Source organism: Larus michahellis, chromosome 12 (assembly GCF_964199755.1).
Source record: "Larus michahellis chromosome 12, bLarMic1.1, whole genome shotgun sequence".
Taxonomy (NCBI): domain Eukaryota; kingdom Metazoa; phylum Chordata; class Aves; order Charadriiformes; family Laridae; genus Larus; species Larus michahellis.
In genome coordinates this window covers 6,191,523-6,204,874 of record NC_133907.1, presented here as the reverse complement: position 1 = coordinate 6,204,874, position 13,352 = coordinate 6,191,523, and the positions used below count along the sequence as shown (strand labels likewise).

The 13,352-nt window shown below is 62.4% G+C and overlaps 1 protein-coding gene across 1 annotated transcript; it reads right to left on the bottom strand.

Moving 5' to 3' along the window:
• Positions 1–6,500: 6,500 nt before the first annotated feature.
• Positions 6,501–12,441, bottom strand: CD40 (CD40 molecule). Its single transcript, XM_074604930.1, has 9 exons — positions 12,350–12,441; positions 11,202–11,283; positions 10,478–10,603; positions 10,222–10,365; positions 9,901–10,000; positions 8,857–8,918; positions 8,508–8,606; positions 8,055–8,080; positions 6,501–7,731 (listed from the first exon to the last, which is right to left on the bottom strand). Exons 1-9 carry the CDS (start codon positions 12,395–12,397, stop codon positions 7,585–7,587), a joined length of 834 nt encoding a protein of 277 aa, XP_074461031.1. The 5' UTR covers positions 12,398–12,441; the 3' UTR covers positions 6,501–7,584.
• Positions 12,442–13,352: the final 911 nt, after the last annotated feature.

The following is a 13,352-nucleotide window of genomic DNA, read 5'->3' as shown; positions in this document are numbered from 1 at the left end:
GGGCTCTCCTCATTGTGGGAAGTGTTTGCTGGCGCCGAGCTGGGCACCCTCCGCCGTGGGGCAGGGCTCTGGCTCTTTGTCTTCATGGGTGGAAGGTGCTGCATCCATCCCGTGTCCCAGGGGCTGCTCTCCGGCACCCACACGCTTGTCTCTGCCTGCCGCTGTCTCGCACGTAAGTGGGCTCCCTGGGAGACTCGCTCCATTTTTTAACTTTAACCTTGAAATGCAATTTCCTCCCCAAAATACTATTTTTCCTGTAAACAACATCTCTTTACTGAGATTACAGCAAAAATTCCCTGAGCTACCAGGTCCCAGGCGCTTTATCACCTGGTGAGCCCCATCCGTCACGGCTGCGTGTGTGTTCCCGGTGCCCCGCCCTTGCCGCTGGGTGATGGTCTTTTCATCATTTTTACAGATTTATTTTACAATAATTTAATTTCATCTTCAGCCCTGGGAAGACGAATAGGCCCCTGATGTGACTGGGGATTCGGAGCCAGTCTCATAAATTTGCCGCCTCTACACAAAAGCTCTTTCTGGAGTCCCCACCGCAGCTGTGAGCAAGAGTCTTTAAACAACGGGGGACGGGCTGTAAATCTCCTGCGGTGGCGGAGGGGTGCTGCCGGTGCTGCTGCTTCTCCCCGAGCCTCGGCTGTGCTTGGTGGCCCTGGGTGGCTGGCAGGGGCAGGGGGCAGGCAGGGCTCTGCAGGCTGCCCCAGCAGATCCCCTGCGGGACTGGAAGCTACTGGTGGCCATGTGCTGGGACAAGCTGGCACCTACTACTGGGATTCCAGGAGCGGCCGGTGTGTGGGATCCACCTCTACAGGCATGTGCTTTGCTTTCCTGACTTGGCGGAACCGGTGCTGCGCCGGTGCTGTGCCGGGCACGGGCTCCGGGGTGGTGCTGCGACGCTGCGCCTGCTCCCGCACATCTGCGCTCACCGCATGTGGGACTCGCTGCGCTTCCGCTGCGAGAGGCTTGCCAATGTAATTAAACTCGAGTGACTCCCCTGCCCCCAGGCACAGCCCCTCATTTCCCTTTGATTTATTATGTCTTCTTAATTTATTTAAATGAGTCTCGGTGTTTGCACAGGCTGGGAGGGTGCTGGCTGGAGCTCTAATTGCTGGAGCGAAGGGAAGGCAGCAGGAGGGGCTCTGTGGGAGCTCAGCCTGGGCCAGGCAGCCATGTGTTGTCCCCGCTGGGCTCCGCTGCCTCTGGGCACAGCTGGGGCTGCAGGGGTGAGCACGGTGGGGAACACGCATGGGAAACGCCTTTGGAGCAAAGCTGGTGGGGGCTGTTTGGCTCCTGGTGCTGGGGCTCTGCCTCCGTGGGGCTGCAATGGGAAAAGCTGAGCGGCTTTTGGGGCGCCACAGGGCAGCGGCTGCCCAGGCCCTGAGCTGGCAAAGGCAAGGGGATGGCAGAGCCCATGGAGGGGGACCACTGCTCGTCCCCTCTCCCAGTGTGTGCAGGGGCTGGGGTCCAGCCAGACCTCACCATGGCTCCTGGCCAGCATGGGAGAGGCACACAGGACAGCAGGAGAGCCTGTGGCACGGCTCTGAGGGCTCACTCTGTGCGTGGGGCCAGAGACTGTTCCTCACCTCTCACTCCCTCCATCCATTCCTCTTGCCTCCCCGCAGGCCCTGCTCCTCTGGTTCCCAAAGGGGCACCATGCAGAGCCGGCAGCGTGCCTCCTGCCTGCCCCGCTCCTGCCCGAGCGCCTGCGCCGTCTCATGCCCGGCTGGGCTCCATGCTCCTGGCCTTGCCATCCCCAGCCTGTGTTTGCACAGCTGATTGTTCCCGGCTCAGCGTACTGCCTTGCACTTGTCCCTGTTGAATTTCATCCTATTTTTTCCAGTCCATTTCTCCAATTTGTCAAGATCATTTTGAATTCTAATCCTGTCCTCCAAGATACTTGTAGTCCCTCCCAGCTTCGTGTCATCTGCAAATTTAATAAGCGCTTTCTCTATTCCATCTCCCAGGTCCTTAATGAAAACATTGAGCAAACCAGAACCGGGGCGACCCCTTGGCCATCCAAGCAGCTCAACACTCACGCTGCGCTCGCCATACTTGCTGTCCAAATGTGACGGGAGATGGTGCCGGAGCTTTGCCATGTCCACTGTGCCTTGCTGTGTCCCTCATTTCACATGGGAACTCTCTGCTTTGCTGCCCCGGAGTGGTGCTGGGACCACAGGGCTCTGCAGTCCCCCCGGTGCCTGATGGGGGTGCGGGTGTCGGGGTGCAGAGGGGAGCAGGCATCCAGCAGCAGGAGGGCGAGAGCCCCTCACCCAGGTAATCGGTGTGGGCATGGGGGCAACAGAGCAGCCCCTGATGGGGCCGTCCTCGGTCCTCACGGCATGCCGGTGGAGGGCCGCAGCCCACATCCTTTTCCACCGGGTGCAGGTTCTCCCCAGCCCCACGGTCTCCCCGTGACAAGGCTGCTCCCTTGGGGACCAAGGCTGCTCCCCTCCATGGCAGGGACCTGGAGCCAGCCCAAAGAGGAGCCACCCTGTGCGCCCCCCAGGCCATCAGCTATCTCTTCTCTTTAATTGATTGTAGAAAGCAATTTACAAAACACAAACCGCTGCCTATGCCAAGCTCTGCGTGTCCAGGCATAGCTTAATTTCACAGTAAAATTTCAAATGCAATGAATGGCTTTTCCCAGCACCAGTCCATGTGCAAGCCAAGAGCTTTGTTAGCTGCATGGGCTGGGCTCAGCAGCCCAGAAATGGCTCTTGCACTGCCCCGCAGAGCAGGCGGCTCCCCAGGCTGGCTGTCACGATGGCTGAGACAGCCCTGCCAGCGCTCACGTGGCTGATGCTGCCCTGGTGGGTTCAGCTGTGCAGAACCCACCACATCTGCAGCCCAGCTTGCAAGGAGCCGTGGGTCCTGGCTCTCCATGCAGCCAGCTGGATGTGGGCCTTGCCGCAGGCGTCCCATGCGATGTGCCCTCTCCGCAAGGCCATCGGGGAGGTGTCCCAGCAGGGCTGGCCGGCGCTGCGGTGGCAGGGGCTCAGCTGAGAGCTGGTGCTCTCGCTCTGGCTCCTTTCATGTCAGAGTTATAATTTCATGGTCAGGGTCTAGGAGGTTTGTACACACAGATGCATTAGTTCTGCATTTAGTGATACTTGAATAATTGGTGTCACATCAATTAGATCGGTTCTTGGATACTGCAGTGATAAGTAAGTGCTGCGCAAAAGCCTCTGGGATGCTGGATATGAGGAACCCCAATGGCCGGTGGGGCTGGCGGGGGTGTCGAGCGCTGAGAGCGCGGCCGGGGTATGTGGCGCATTTGTCCTTTGCAGGAGAGCAGCGAGACCTGGGGCTTGCAAGGTGGTCGGTGCCTGGGGTTGCTGTGCTGGGAGAACGCTGCCCTGGCTGTGCAGCATGGGGGTGCAGGTGTGTGCTTGGGGGGGGTCCTGCCAACATTGCAGACCTCTGAGCTCCTCATACCCCATTTTTCCCATCATGGTGCTCTTCTGTGTCAAGCCAGTTGCTGGGTACCTAGTTCAGCATCATCTGCCGCTTCCCTCATCCCTTTGGGCTGCCGTTGCAGCCTGTGGCATGGATTTGCACGCACAGTGGATTTCCTGCCACCCTGCCAGCTAACGGGGAGGAGGCTCAGGTGGGCCTGGGGCAGCGTGGAGAACCCCAGGGCTGACGTGCCTGCAATGCAGAGCAGTGCTGTCAGTCCTATCCCTGCTGCGGATGGTAGGCAGAGGTAATTTGTGGATGACAAATATCCCCGACAGTAAATATTTTTCGCACCCTCATCTTTCTACAAGCAGATAAGGTGGCAGCGCTGTGGCAATACGGTTGCTGGAGGGAGACAAACTCTTTGGCAGTCTTAAAAGTCTATTGTGTCCCCACAATTATTTATAGATAAACAGAAGAAAGCCAATAAGCACAGAATGGAGCTGCACAGCTGCATTTGTTATGATGATGATGATGTTATCTCTCCCTCACACCCACACACGCACATCTCCAGTGCATGAAAACTCGCTGCTGGCAACAATCAAATCCCCATCCCGTACGAGGCAGGGCAGGCTGGAGGTTTTGCCCTCTCCTTGCTGACTTGCTGCTCATCTGTTCTCCCCACAGTGACCCGACTGCACAACTCCTCCAGCAGTTTCTTGCCCCCTGGCCTAGCCCGGGAGCCACGGCACCCAGAGAGCTGCAGGGTCCTGGGACACCCACGCAGCAGCGCGGTCCCTCCTTGGGGCACCCTGGGGCTGCTGCATCTCTGCTCCTGGTGGCAGCAAGACATGAAGACTGGGTGGCCTTCATCCCCGTAAACCAGCCCCCAGGGTGCTGGGTGCCTTGCGATGAGGGGGGTACCGGTGTTGCTTGCGGGGAGCGTGGGACTGGCTGGGTCCTCACCAGCTTGTGCAGTAGGACCACAGGGAAGGGTGCAGGGGGGAGCCTCTTGGCTTTCCCTGCTCCGCATGGCCAGGACCAGCTCTCCCATCCCACACTACTGCCGAGGACAGAAATGGATGTGTTTGGAGGAAACTGTGTGAGGGATCTGGGATTAAACGATGTGTCAGGGAAGAGCGATGGAGATCGCTGCTAATGAGCACATTTCTCCAGCCTGTGGAGCGGAGACGCTGGGGAGTGAGAAAAGCTGACTCTGGCACAGGCAGGGGTCAGGAAGCACCGTGCTCTCCCTATTTGGTAAGTGCTTGGAGAGGTCTCTGAGCTCTGCGGGAGCCTGCAGAGAGGGGCTGGGGCTCTGGCAGGGCTGGACCCGCTGAAGGGGAGGGCAGGGAAGTTGCAGGCACGAGGTCTGGGGTGCCTCTGCACCGGGCACATCCATGTGGCATTGGAGTCCTTGTCCAGGCCAAGTCTCCCCGTGTCCCGGGATGCTGCACGGCATTGCCTGGCTCCCACTGGGGCAGGAGCCCCACAGCTCCCTGGGGGACATGCAGTCGCTGTCCCCCCTGCAGGATCAGGGGTGCAGGAGTGGTGTGCACCCCTGCCAAACACTCAGCCTTGTCTCTGTAGGACCTCTGCCCAGGGAAAGGACCGGGACAAGCCCTCCAGCTGTGGGCAGCATCCAAGGCAGCAACTGGGAGCCCTTAACCGGATGGGAGAGTGGGATGATTTTTCATTGCTTCCTCATAATAAGAGGACAGGAGTAAGTGACTAGTACAGTTTGTTCACTCGGTAAAGATTTATACAATCACTTCATCTGGTAATTGGTATTCTGGGGAGAGAGGGAGCTGCAGCTCCAGCATCCGCCTCTATTTGTTTTCTCTCTGTCTTTCTCTCTTTCTCTCCCCTTTTCAGAATGAGTAATTCTGTCCCTCACAATCCCATTTAAACAGAGCATTTGCAGAGTGAATAATTAGTTACATTCAATTAGGTCTCACGCGCTCTCCCTTCTCACTTTGGGGGACAGACGCGCTAATGAGATGGCACATGTCTGACATGCGGGAGCAGGCATTAAACACGCTGCGTGCCGGCAGGGAGAGGTCAGCACCGGGGGAGATGGGAAGCCAGAGGGGCCATCCTGCTGCGTGGGGCAGCCATGGAGGACAGACTTTTAGGGGCCTTTTGGGGCTAAATGCTCCGTGTCTGTCGCCCACTTGATGCCAGCTGTCTCGGCCAGCAGGAATTGGGGTCATGTCTGTCCCCAGGGCAGGGTGTTCATTGGGCTGGTGACAAGGGGACACTCCCCAGCCCTGGGACCATCCCACCAGCACTGCTGGGAGCACCAAGCCCTGAAAGGGAGAGCTGCTGACATGCTTTTATCTCCCTTATTAAACCTAACATTAGGTTTTAAGAGGAGCCTTAAATAATGTGCCACTGCCTTCACAGTAAAAGTCGCTGTGTATCCCAGCTGCTCCTGGCTCCGGGATTTATGGCCTTTCTTATGCCACGCTGCATGCGCTTGGGTGGTGGCAGGTTACGGGCTGCAGCTGCTCTCCGTACCTGGAGCCTGCGCTGGGCTCGGTGCCAACCCCAGGCCAGGGAGTGAGGGCCCACAACAGCTCCGCTGCTCCCCCCAGCACCCCCCAGCACTGCCCTGCAGCGAGATGGACCCCTCACAGTGCGTGTTGGTGATGGACTGGCCAGGCAAGGTGCGCTGAAGCTGCCTTCTCCAGGCAGCCCTGCCTGTCCCCTGCGATGCAGGGTTGGGGTCAAGGCAGGGGTGGTGGGGATGTGTTGGACAGGAGCCCACTTGCCTTCTCCTTGCAGGCAGGGGTCAGCAGGGGGGGAACTGTCACGCTGCCCGGCAGCTTCGGGGGACCATGACTGCGGATGCAGGGGGGGCGCACCCAGGCTCAGGGTGCGCTGGAGGCTGGGGGGCTGCGTAAGGAGGGTCTGGGGCCATGGCAAGGATGAGCACAGCCGATTGTGTCTTTCCTTCCCTTCTCTGGTGGGAACATCTGTCCTGGGACCACCCATCCCTAGCACATCCCTCCCAAGACCATCCCACTGAGGTCCCAGCAGTCAGTGAAGCCCGAGGAGGGGCGGGCAGGCCGCGCAGCTCACGCAAGGGGGGAGAAGAAATAAAGTTTTAATTACAGCTTTTTGCCAGCGGTGCGGTGGTGAATACCGAGCCCGGGTTCCCGGCAGCTCCCCCCGTCGATGGCTACGGGCAGCGGGGCCGGGCTGTGCCCACGCGTGCCCTCGGTGCGGGAGTGGGTGTGCGGGGGGGGGGGGGGGGGGAGGAAGTCCCCCGAGCCCGGCGGAAAACCCCACCACCACCACCCACCGGCGGAGGGTGCGCGGCCGCGCAGAGCCCGGAGCCCACCCCCCCACGGTGGGGCGGGACCGTCCGCCTCCGGTAGCGGCGGAGGGCGGCCCCGCCCCGCGCAGCCCCGCGCCGGTCCCGCAGCACCATCTCCCGGCCGCCGCGCGTCGGTGGCCGAGGGTCTCGTCCCCGGTGGTCCCTGTCCCCCCAACCCCGTCCCGGAGAAGAGCGCTGCAGGCGGCTGCCGGGACAGCGAGTCCTGCCTCTATGTGTCCCCACGGAGCCCGGTGGCCGGGGCGACAAGGGGGCTGCTACCCTGGCCCAGGCTGCCACGGGGCCAGCAGCCACCCGGCATCCATCACCAGGGGGACACAGGTCCAGCACGGGGCCCTTGTGCGGTGGCCCAGCTGGGTGCTACCGCAGCCCCCCTGGGCGGGTGGCTGAACTGGTCTCTGCCATGGTGGTCACTCATCAACAGCCTGCACTCTCCACCCTGGCATCCCCCCAGGCTCTGCTATGGGGTCTCCAAGTGCGCAGCTGTGCCTTGCTCTGCCACGGCAACCCCAGCCCGGTGGCTGCACCAGGCTCTGCCAGGAGGTCAGCACCGCAGCAGCCATGCTGCACTCTGTGGGGGCCCCCCAGGTGGGCAGTGGGACCGGCCTCTGCTCTTGCATCCCGGTGCAGGCAGCTGAGTTTTGCTCCACCGTGGCAGCCCTGGGCAGGCAGCCAGACCTATAGTATCCCCAGGGGGGTGGTCGTGCCGTGGTCCACTGCACGGTCCATCATGTTCATTTGCAGCCAGGCCAGATGCTAGATTTTCTCCCCAGTTGGAGAGGGGACGGAGGAGATGGTGCTGGCCCCAGTCTGTGCTCCTGTTGGAGGCAGTGCCCTCACAGCCTCTCCTGCTCCGAGATGCGGCTCTCCTTGCCATCCTCCTGGGCCACAGGCTGGCCCTTGAGCAGGGTCTCCTGCATATGGGGCATGTCCTCCCCATCCTCCATGGGCTGCTGGTTCTCTACAGGCTTCCCAGCCTCTATCTGCAGAGGGACAGGGGTCAGGGGCAGGCAGCAATGTCCCCCACCTCTGCAGCACGCCTTTCCACAGCTCCTGCTACGCTCCCATGCAGGGCTGGGCCTCACCCTGTGCAGGTCCCCTCCTGTCTCAGCATTTGCCAGCAGCATCCCAGGGTTGCCCCAGCCCTCGCTGTGTCCCAACCAGGCAGTCCTAGGACAGCCCCCACCCCTCCTGCCCTGCAGAGCCGCAGCCCCCTGCTCTGCAACTCCCTGGTGCTGGCATAGCCCAGGCTGCGCCCAGGAGGGACCCCAACCCACTGCTGGAGGAGGGCTCTGGGCAGACTCACCTGCTTCTGCACCCGTCGCCTGGGATCTGGATGGAAAGAGGGACAGAGAAGACAACAGTCAGGGGAATGCTCCTGCCCTGCCCGCAATGAGCTCTCAGGGCTCAGAGCTGGGGCAGGTGCTCCTGCGCCGCAGGTCCTGCGGCTCACGTTGTGCCTGCTGCTGTTTCCAGGCTGGGGGCCAAGGCGGGGGAGCCAGGCCGGACCCACAGGGCACCGGTGCTTTCCTCCAAGAGCTGGCCCAGCTTGGGCTGTGGCAGTGCAAACGTGCCTGCTCCCAGGGACAGAGCCCACTGACCCGGCAGGGCGATGGGCTCGGGGAGCCATGCCCTGGCAGTGTCCCCAGAAGGGCTGCCCCAGTCTCAGCAGAGCTGCCGCCGTCCCCCCCTGCTCGGCTCCTCAGCCCTATATGGCCCCTGTGGACAAAGCATCACTTCTCGTGTCCCAGCCCCTTACCTGTGTGGACCAGGCAGTAGATGCAGATGCCCACGAGGCATGTGACAATCGCAGCCGTGATGGGGATCAGCACTGACAGCGAGGAGCGCCTGCCCGACTCTGCAGAGAGAGAGATGGGGTCAGTGAGGCACCCGCATGACACTCCCACTGCGACGCCAAGGTCCCCGATCTGCCTCTGCTCCAGGCCTGGTCTCTTAGGGATCCCTCATGGGGACAGAGAGGAGTGGGAAGGCATCATGCCAGCAGGGCAGTAGTCCTCTCTCTAAAACACCCAGGGACCAGGCCAGCTCCCCCGAGTGCTGCGAGAGCCGGAGCACCAGGAGATCTCCGCTCTGCACCAGGCACTTACCACAGATCACATCCGAGGTGTTCGTCCCTTTCACCTTCACCACCAGCCCCTTTTCCTCACAGCTGCAGGAAAGAAGGAAACCATGTAACCACAGCCTGAGCACACGGAAAGCCCCCGAGGAGGAACGGCCCGGGCTGGGCAGCCATCAGAGCTGCACGAGAAAGCGACCTATGCTGAGCTAGCCGGGCTCGGGGCGGGGGGCGAGTGGCTGGGAACCCAGGGACCCAGGCTGGGGATGCAGGGACAACGGGTACCTAGCAGGGCCCCACCCTGGGGTCCTGGTCTGGAGTTGCTGAAACTGCTGAAGACAGGGGACAAGCCTGGGGACAAGGCACAGGAGGGAGCAGATATATGAGACCTGCCCAGTCAGGGAGACCCTGGGGCTTGGGCACCGCAGCTATTGCGGAACAGCTCAGAGATGATTCGATGACAGGCTACAAGTGGCTCCATGGGGAGGTAATTTCTGGGCACAGATAAAAGCAAAGTGAAATCCAATGGCTGGCAGCTGAAGCGAGACTAATTCAACCTGGAAATAAGGCTCACGTTTCTACCAGGGAGTGCAATTAACCCTCAAGCAGCTTTCTAAAGACAGGGATGGCCTGCCAGCCCATGGCATTCTCAAAGCCAGACTCCCCATGGAGAGGGCTGGTGCCTTGGCTGATGACTACATCCAAGGAGCGTGCTGGGAAGGAGAGCCTGGACAGGGCATTGAGGGATCCCCATAGCTCTTCATCCCTTCCTCCCCAGTGCAGACAACAGCGTGAACGTCCCTGGAGGGGCCAGCACTCTGTGCACATGCTGAGGGACAGTCACAAGGGCCGGAATGTCTGCCTCTTGCTCAGCCACACCACCCTGGACCTCACCAGCCTCACAGCTCTGCTGCTCTCGCTCCTGCCCTACGCTAGCCTGATGCTCTGTCCCTCAGAGACCATCCTAGCCGCCTGGTCCCCAAGGTCCCTAAGGAAGCTGGCAGCAGAGGATGTGCTCACAGCACTGGGCACAGCTGGGGATCGGTGAAGGATGTGGTCGGCACTCAGACAATACCTTGTCCAAGGATAGCACGGCTCGGTTTTAGAAGAGACATTGGAGAAAGTGCCTTCTGCACAGGGCTCGCAGGGGGATGACATCCGGGCCATGGCCTTGGCTGGAGAGAAGCAGAGGTTGCAGGAAGGTCAATACGGGCTGTGAGGGTCAGGTGGGCAGCCCTCCCCATGGCAATGCTGCCAGGGCACAGCGGCAGGCACAGCTCACCCAAAGCCCTGCTAAGGGCACCTTGCTGGGGGAGTCCCCCTTTCCCTGGAGGGCCTGAGGTTGATGCTGCCAGGGCATCGGTCCTGCTGAGAGGGAGGAGCTGGAGGGACTCACCTGCCACGAAGCCGAAGCCGCGCTGGCAGGGCTGGTTCTCCACGCAGGTCTGGCAGCTGGTGTCAGAGCAGTGCATGCCGGCCCGGCACTGGCACACCGTGTTGTGTGTTGCGTTTCCTGGCGTCTTCACGATGAGGCCAGCATCTGGGCAAAGGGAGCATGGGCGAGCTGCGGCACCAGGCAACTGAGCCTGGGGGGGGACACCAGCCCCTCCAGCCCCCGCAGGCTGGGGCTGGTGGGCACAGAGAGCACTTACTGTCTTCACAGATATCGTGGGGGGTACAGTGCCTCTCCTTTGTCCAGCCCTGCTGATAGTGTCTGCTCTCACAGCGGGCGCAGACAGAGTCTTCTGTGACACTGCATTCGGAGACCAGCTTTTCCCCTGCAATAGAGGCTGGTGAGGAAGGGGCGAGGGGGCCTTCCCCCTCTCCAGGCAGCAGCTCTGTCAGCAGAACAGGGGAGCATTGGCAGCTGTGGGTGCCAAGGCCACCATCAAGCAGCATCTTGGTAGCCTGATGCCACTCAGGTGGCTACACGTGCTGCATGGGGATGGGTGGGGAGGGCTGCTGGGTGCTGAGGCAGGACAGCAGGGGGGTGCGTTCACTGTCTCCAGCACTCCAAGGACTGGGAAATGATCTGGGAGTGACAGCGGGAGCTAGCAAATACCCTCACGATCCGGCAGTGCCAGTTGCAGCACTCTCCCCACAAGCTGCCCATGCCACGGGGGTCCTGAGGCTACAGGTGCACAGACAGCACCAAGAGAACTGTGGCAGATTTGGTGAGGTCCAGGGGGTCTCTCCCAGGGCACCCATGAGGTCTCCAGTTGCTCTAGCACTGAGGTGACACAGGGAAGTGAAGCTATCAGCCCTACTGGCAACAGGGCGGAGTATGGCTCAGTCACACCGAGCTGGGCTTTCTCCACTGTGGGCCCTGGCATAGCCAGGTCCTGGGACCCCAGGAAGGGGAAGAGGTCTCCGTACCTGGCTGACACCGGTTGCAGCACCTGCCCTTGTGTTCATACTGCTTATCAAAGCATCTTACGGCATCACCAGGCTCCCAGCACTGGAAGAAACAAGACCTTGTGAATTCATGCCATTCCCCAGCACTCCGCCATCACCTCACTTCTGCAAGCACGCGTGTGCTAACCTGCACGCTAACCTACGTCCCAAGGCAAGGGCTTCCTTGCACCACTTCTCCCATGCCTGCGCTAACCACAGACCACACCAGAGCCGCCTGCGCTGCCTGATGCCATCAGTGCTCACTTTGAAGTGGGGTGGCAGTGATTCTGGCAGGGTAGCCCCACATTTCCTAACAGATTATAATCTCACATCGCCCCGTGCCCCTGCCAACAGTGCTGCAGTCCTGGGCAGGGGGAGCCTGAGCCTCCTGTGCCCACCCAGAGCACTGCCAGCCCGTCCCAAGGCTGATCCACTGGTCCCGTGGGGCAGGAAAGCCCCTGGCAAGTATATCAAGTTGCAGACCCCCGCAGGCCCCCTGGCTTGATGGGGCAGCCATGGGGCTGTAAGGCACCCCACGGTCCGACCTGGGGACTTCTGACCCAGCAGAAGGGAACTGTCCCCGCCGTCATGCACGTCTGACACAGGGCTGAAAGGGAAGTGTAAGGGCCTGTCCCTGCACCCCAACAGCCTCCCAGCACGCAAGCCGTGTCCCGGAGCGGGGGGACCCCAGCCGAGGGCCCAGGCTGCGCCCAGGGCTGCAGAGCCCCGGGGCTCAACGGTGCCCGTCCGTGCCCGCGGGGACCCGTGCCCCCCGTCCCCGGGCTGGGCTGGGCTGCGGACCCCGCCGCGCCCCGCTCCCCCGGGTGGAAAGTGAAAGCGCGATGTGGGGCTGAGGGGCCGCGGGCAGAGACCTCCCCGTCCTGTCTGCCTCCCCGCACCCACGGTCCGGGGGGAGCGGGTTGTGCCGGACCCGGCTGGCTCGGGCTGTACGGGGCGGCGGCGCGATCGGAGTTTCCGCCGCCGCCCGGCACCGCGCCGAGGGGACAGGCCAGAGCGGCCGGACCGTGCCCTTTCCCGGAAAGCCCGGCGGCTCTGTCCCGAGGGAGAGAAAGAAGGAAGGAAAAAGGAAGGAAAGAGAAAGGGAAGGGAAGAGCCCCAGCCCCACTCACGCCCAGCAGCACCGCGCCGAGGAGCCCCAACAGCCTGAGCCTCTTCATGTCGCCGCACCCCGCCACCGGGGCCGCCCGCCCTATAACGCCTGTGCCCGTTCCCGCCCAGGAAGGGGGCGTTGGGCCGCCCGCCACCGGCCGCCGCCGCCCCCGGGACTTCCCCGAGCGGGGCCGGGCCCGGGGGGGCGAGAGCGGGCCGAGGCGGGGACGGACCGACGCCGCCGGCCACCCCTGCTGGGACACCCGCCCCCCCGGGGGTCTCGGCGGGGCCGCTGGGGCGGGGGGACCCTGCGCGGTGGCTCGGTGTGGGTGTCTTGCTGCAGCTGGAGGTGGGATGGCGGCTCCTGCCCCCTCCCCGCCAGCCCCACCGAGCCACTGCCCCGTCTGCACCTTCCCGGGGTGAAGGGGGTGCAGGCAGCGGCGGGAGTCAGCTGTGGGCCACGGCGAGGAAAACGTTTGTGCCGTCCCCTGCCAGGTCATTCCTAAAGCAGAAGTTTGAGGTTTTGCGTCGTTTGCTCAACGATAACTCACGGCTGTGGCCCTGGAGAGCCCCTCACGGCTGCCCGCAGGCCCTGGCCTTGCCACGGATTCCCCACAAATGTGTTAGCCCAGAAACAGAAAGGGGGCAAATGCGCCAGAGGCCTGGCTGCGCCTCTGGTCGGCCACCCGCCTCTGCCTCAGTTCCCTCGGAGGAATCCCCCAGCAGTGCCCAGGGAAGTTCCAGGCCCCCCCTGCCTGCTCTGGAGACTTTCCCCGGTTTCTCCTTTCCAGCCGGGTGTGTGGCGAGGCGGGGAGCAGCTGCTCCCTGGATGCTGAGAGGTCCCTTCTCAGCATCCCAGTCACACGCCGTGCTGCCACCATGGTGATGCCTGCGTGGCCGCGCTCCATGACAGCTGTCCCAGCCTCGGTCATGGCCTCGGTCACGGCCTCAGCCCCGGCTTGGAGGCTGCCGGCTGCATGCTGCCCGTGGCCTTGGCCCGGTGGTGGTGGCGGGAGGTGGGGG

Excerpts from the sequence above, each read along its gene's own strand:
- CD40 (XM_074604930.1), bottom strand. The coding sequence starts at position 12,397 with ATGAAGAGGCTCAGGCTGTTGGGGCTCCTCGGCGCGGTGCTGCTGGGC. Across the intron at positions 11,284-12,349 it reads TCGGCGCGGTGCTGCTGGGC|TGCTGGGAGCCTGGTGATGC; the intron begins GTGAGTGGGGCT and ends TGTTTCTTCCAG. Across the intron at positions 10,001-10,221 it reads CGGCTTCGGCTTCGTGGCAG|CCAAGGCCATGGCCCGGATG; the intron begins GTGAGTCCCTCC and ends GCTTCTCTCCAG.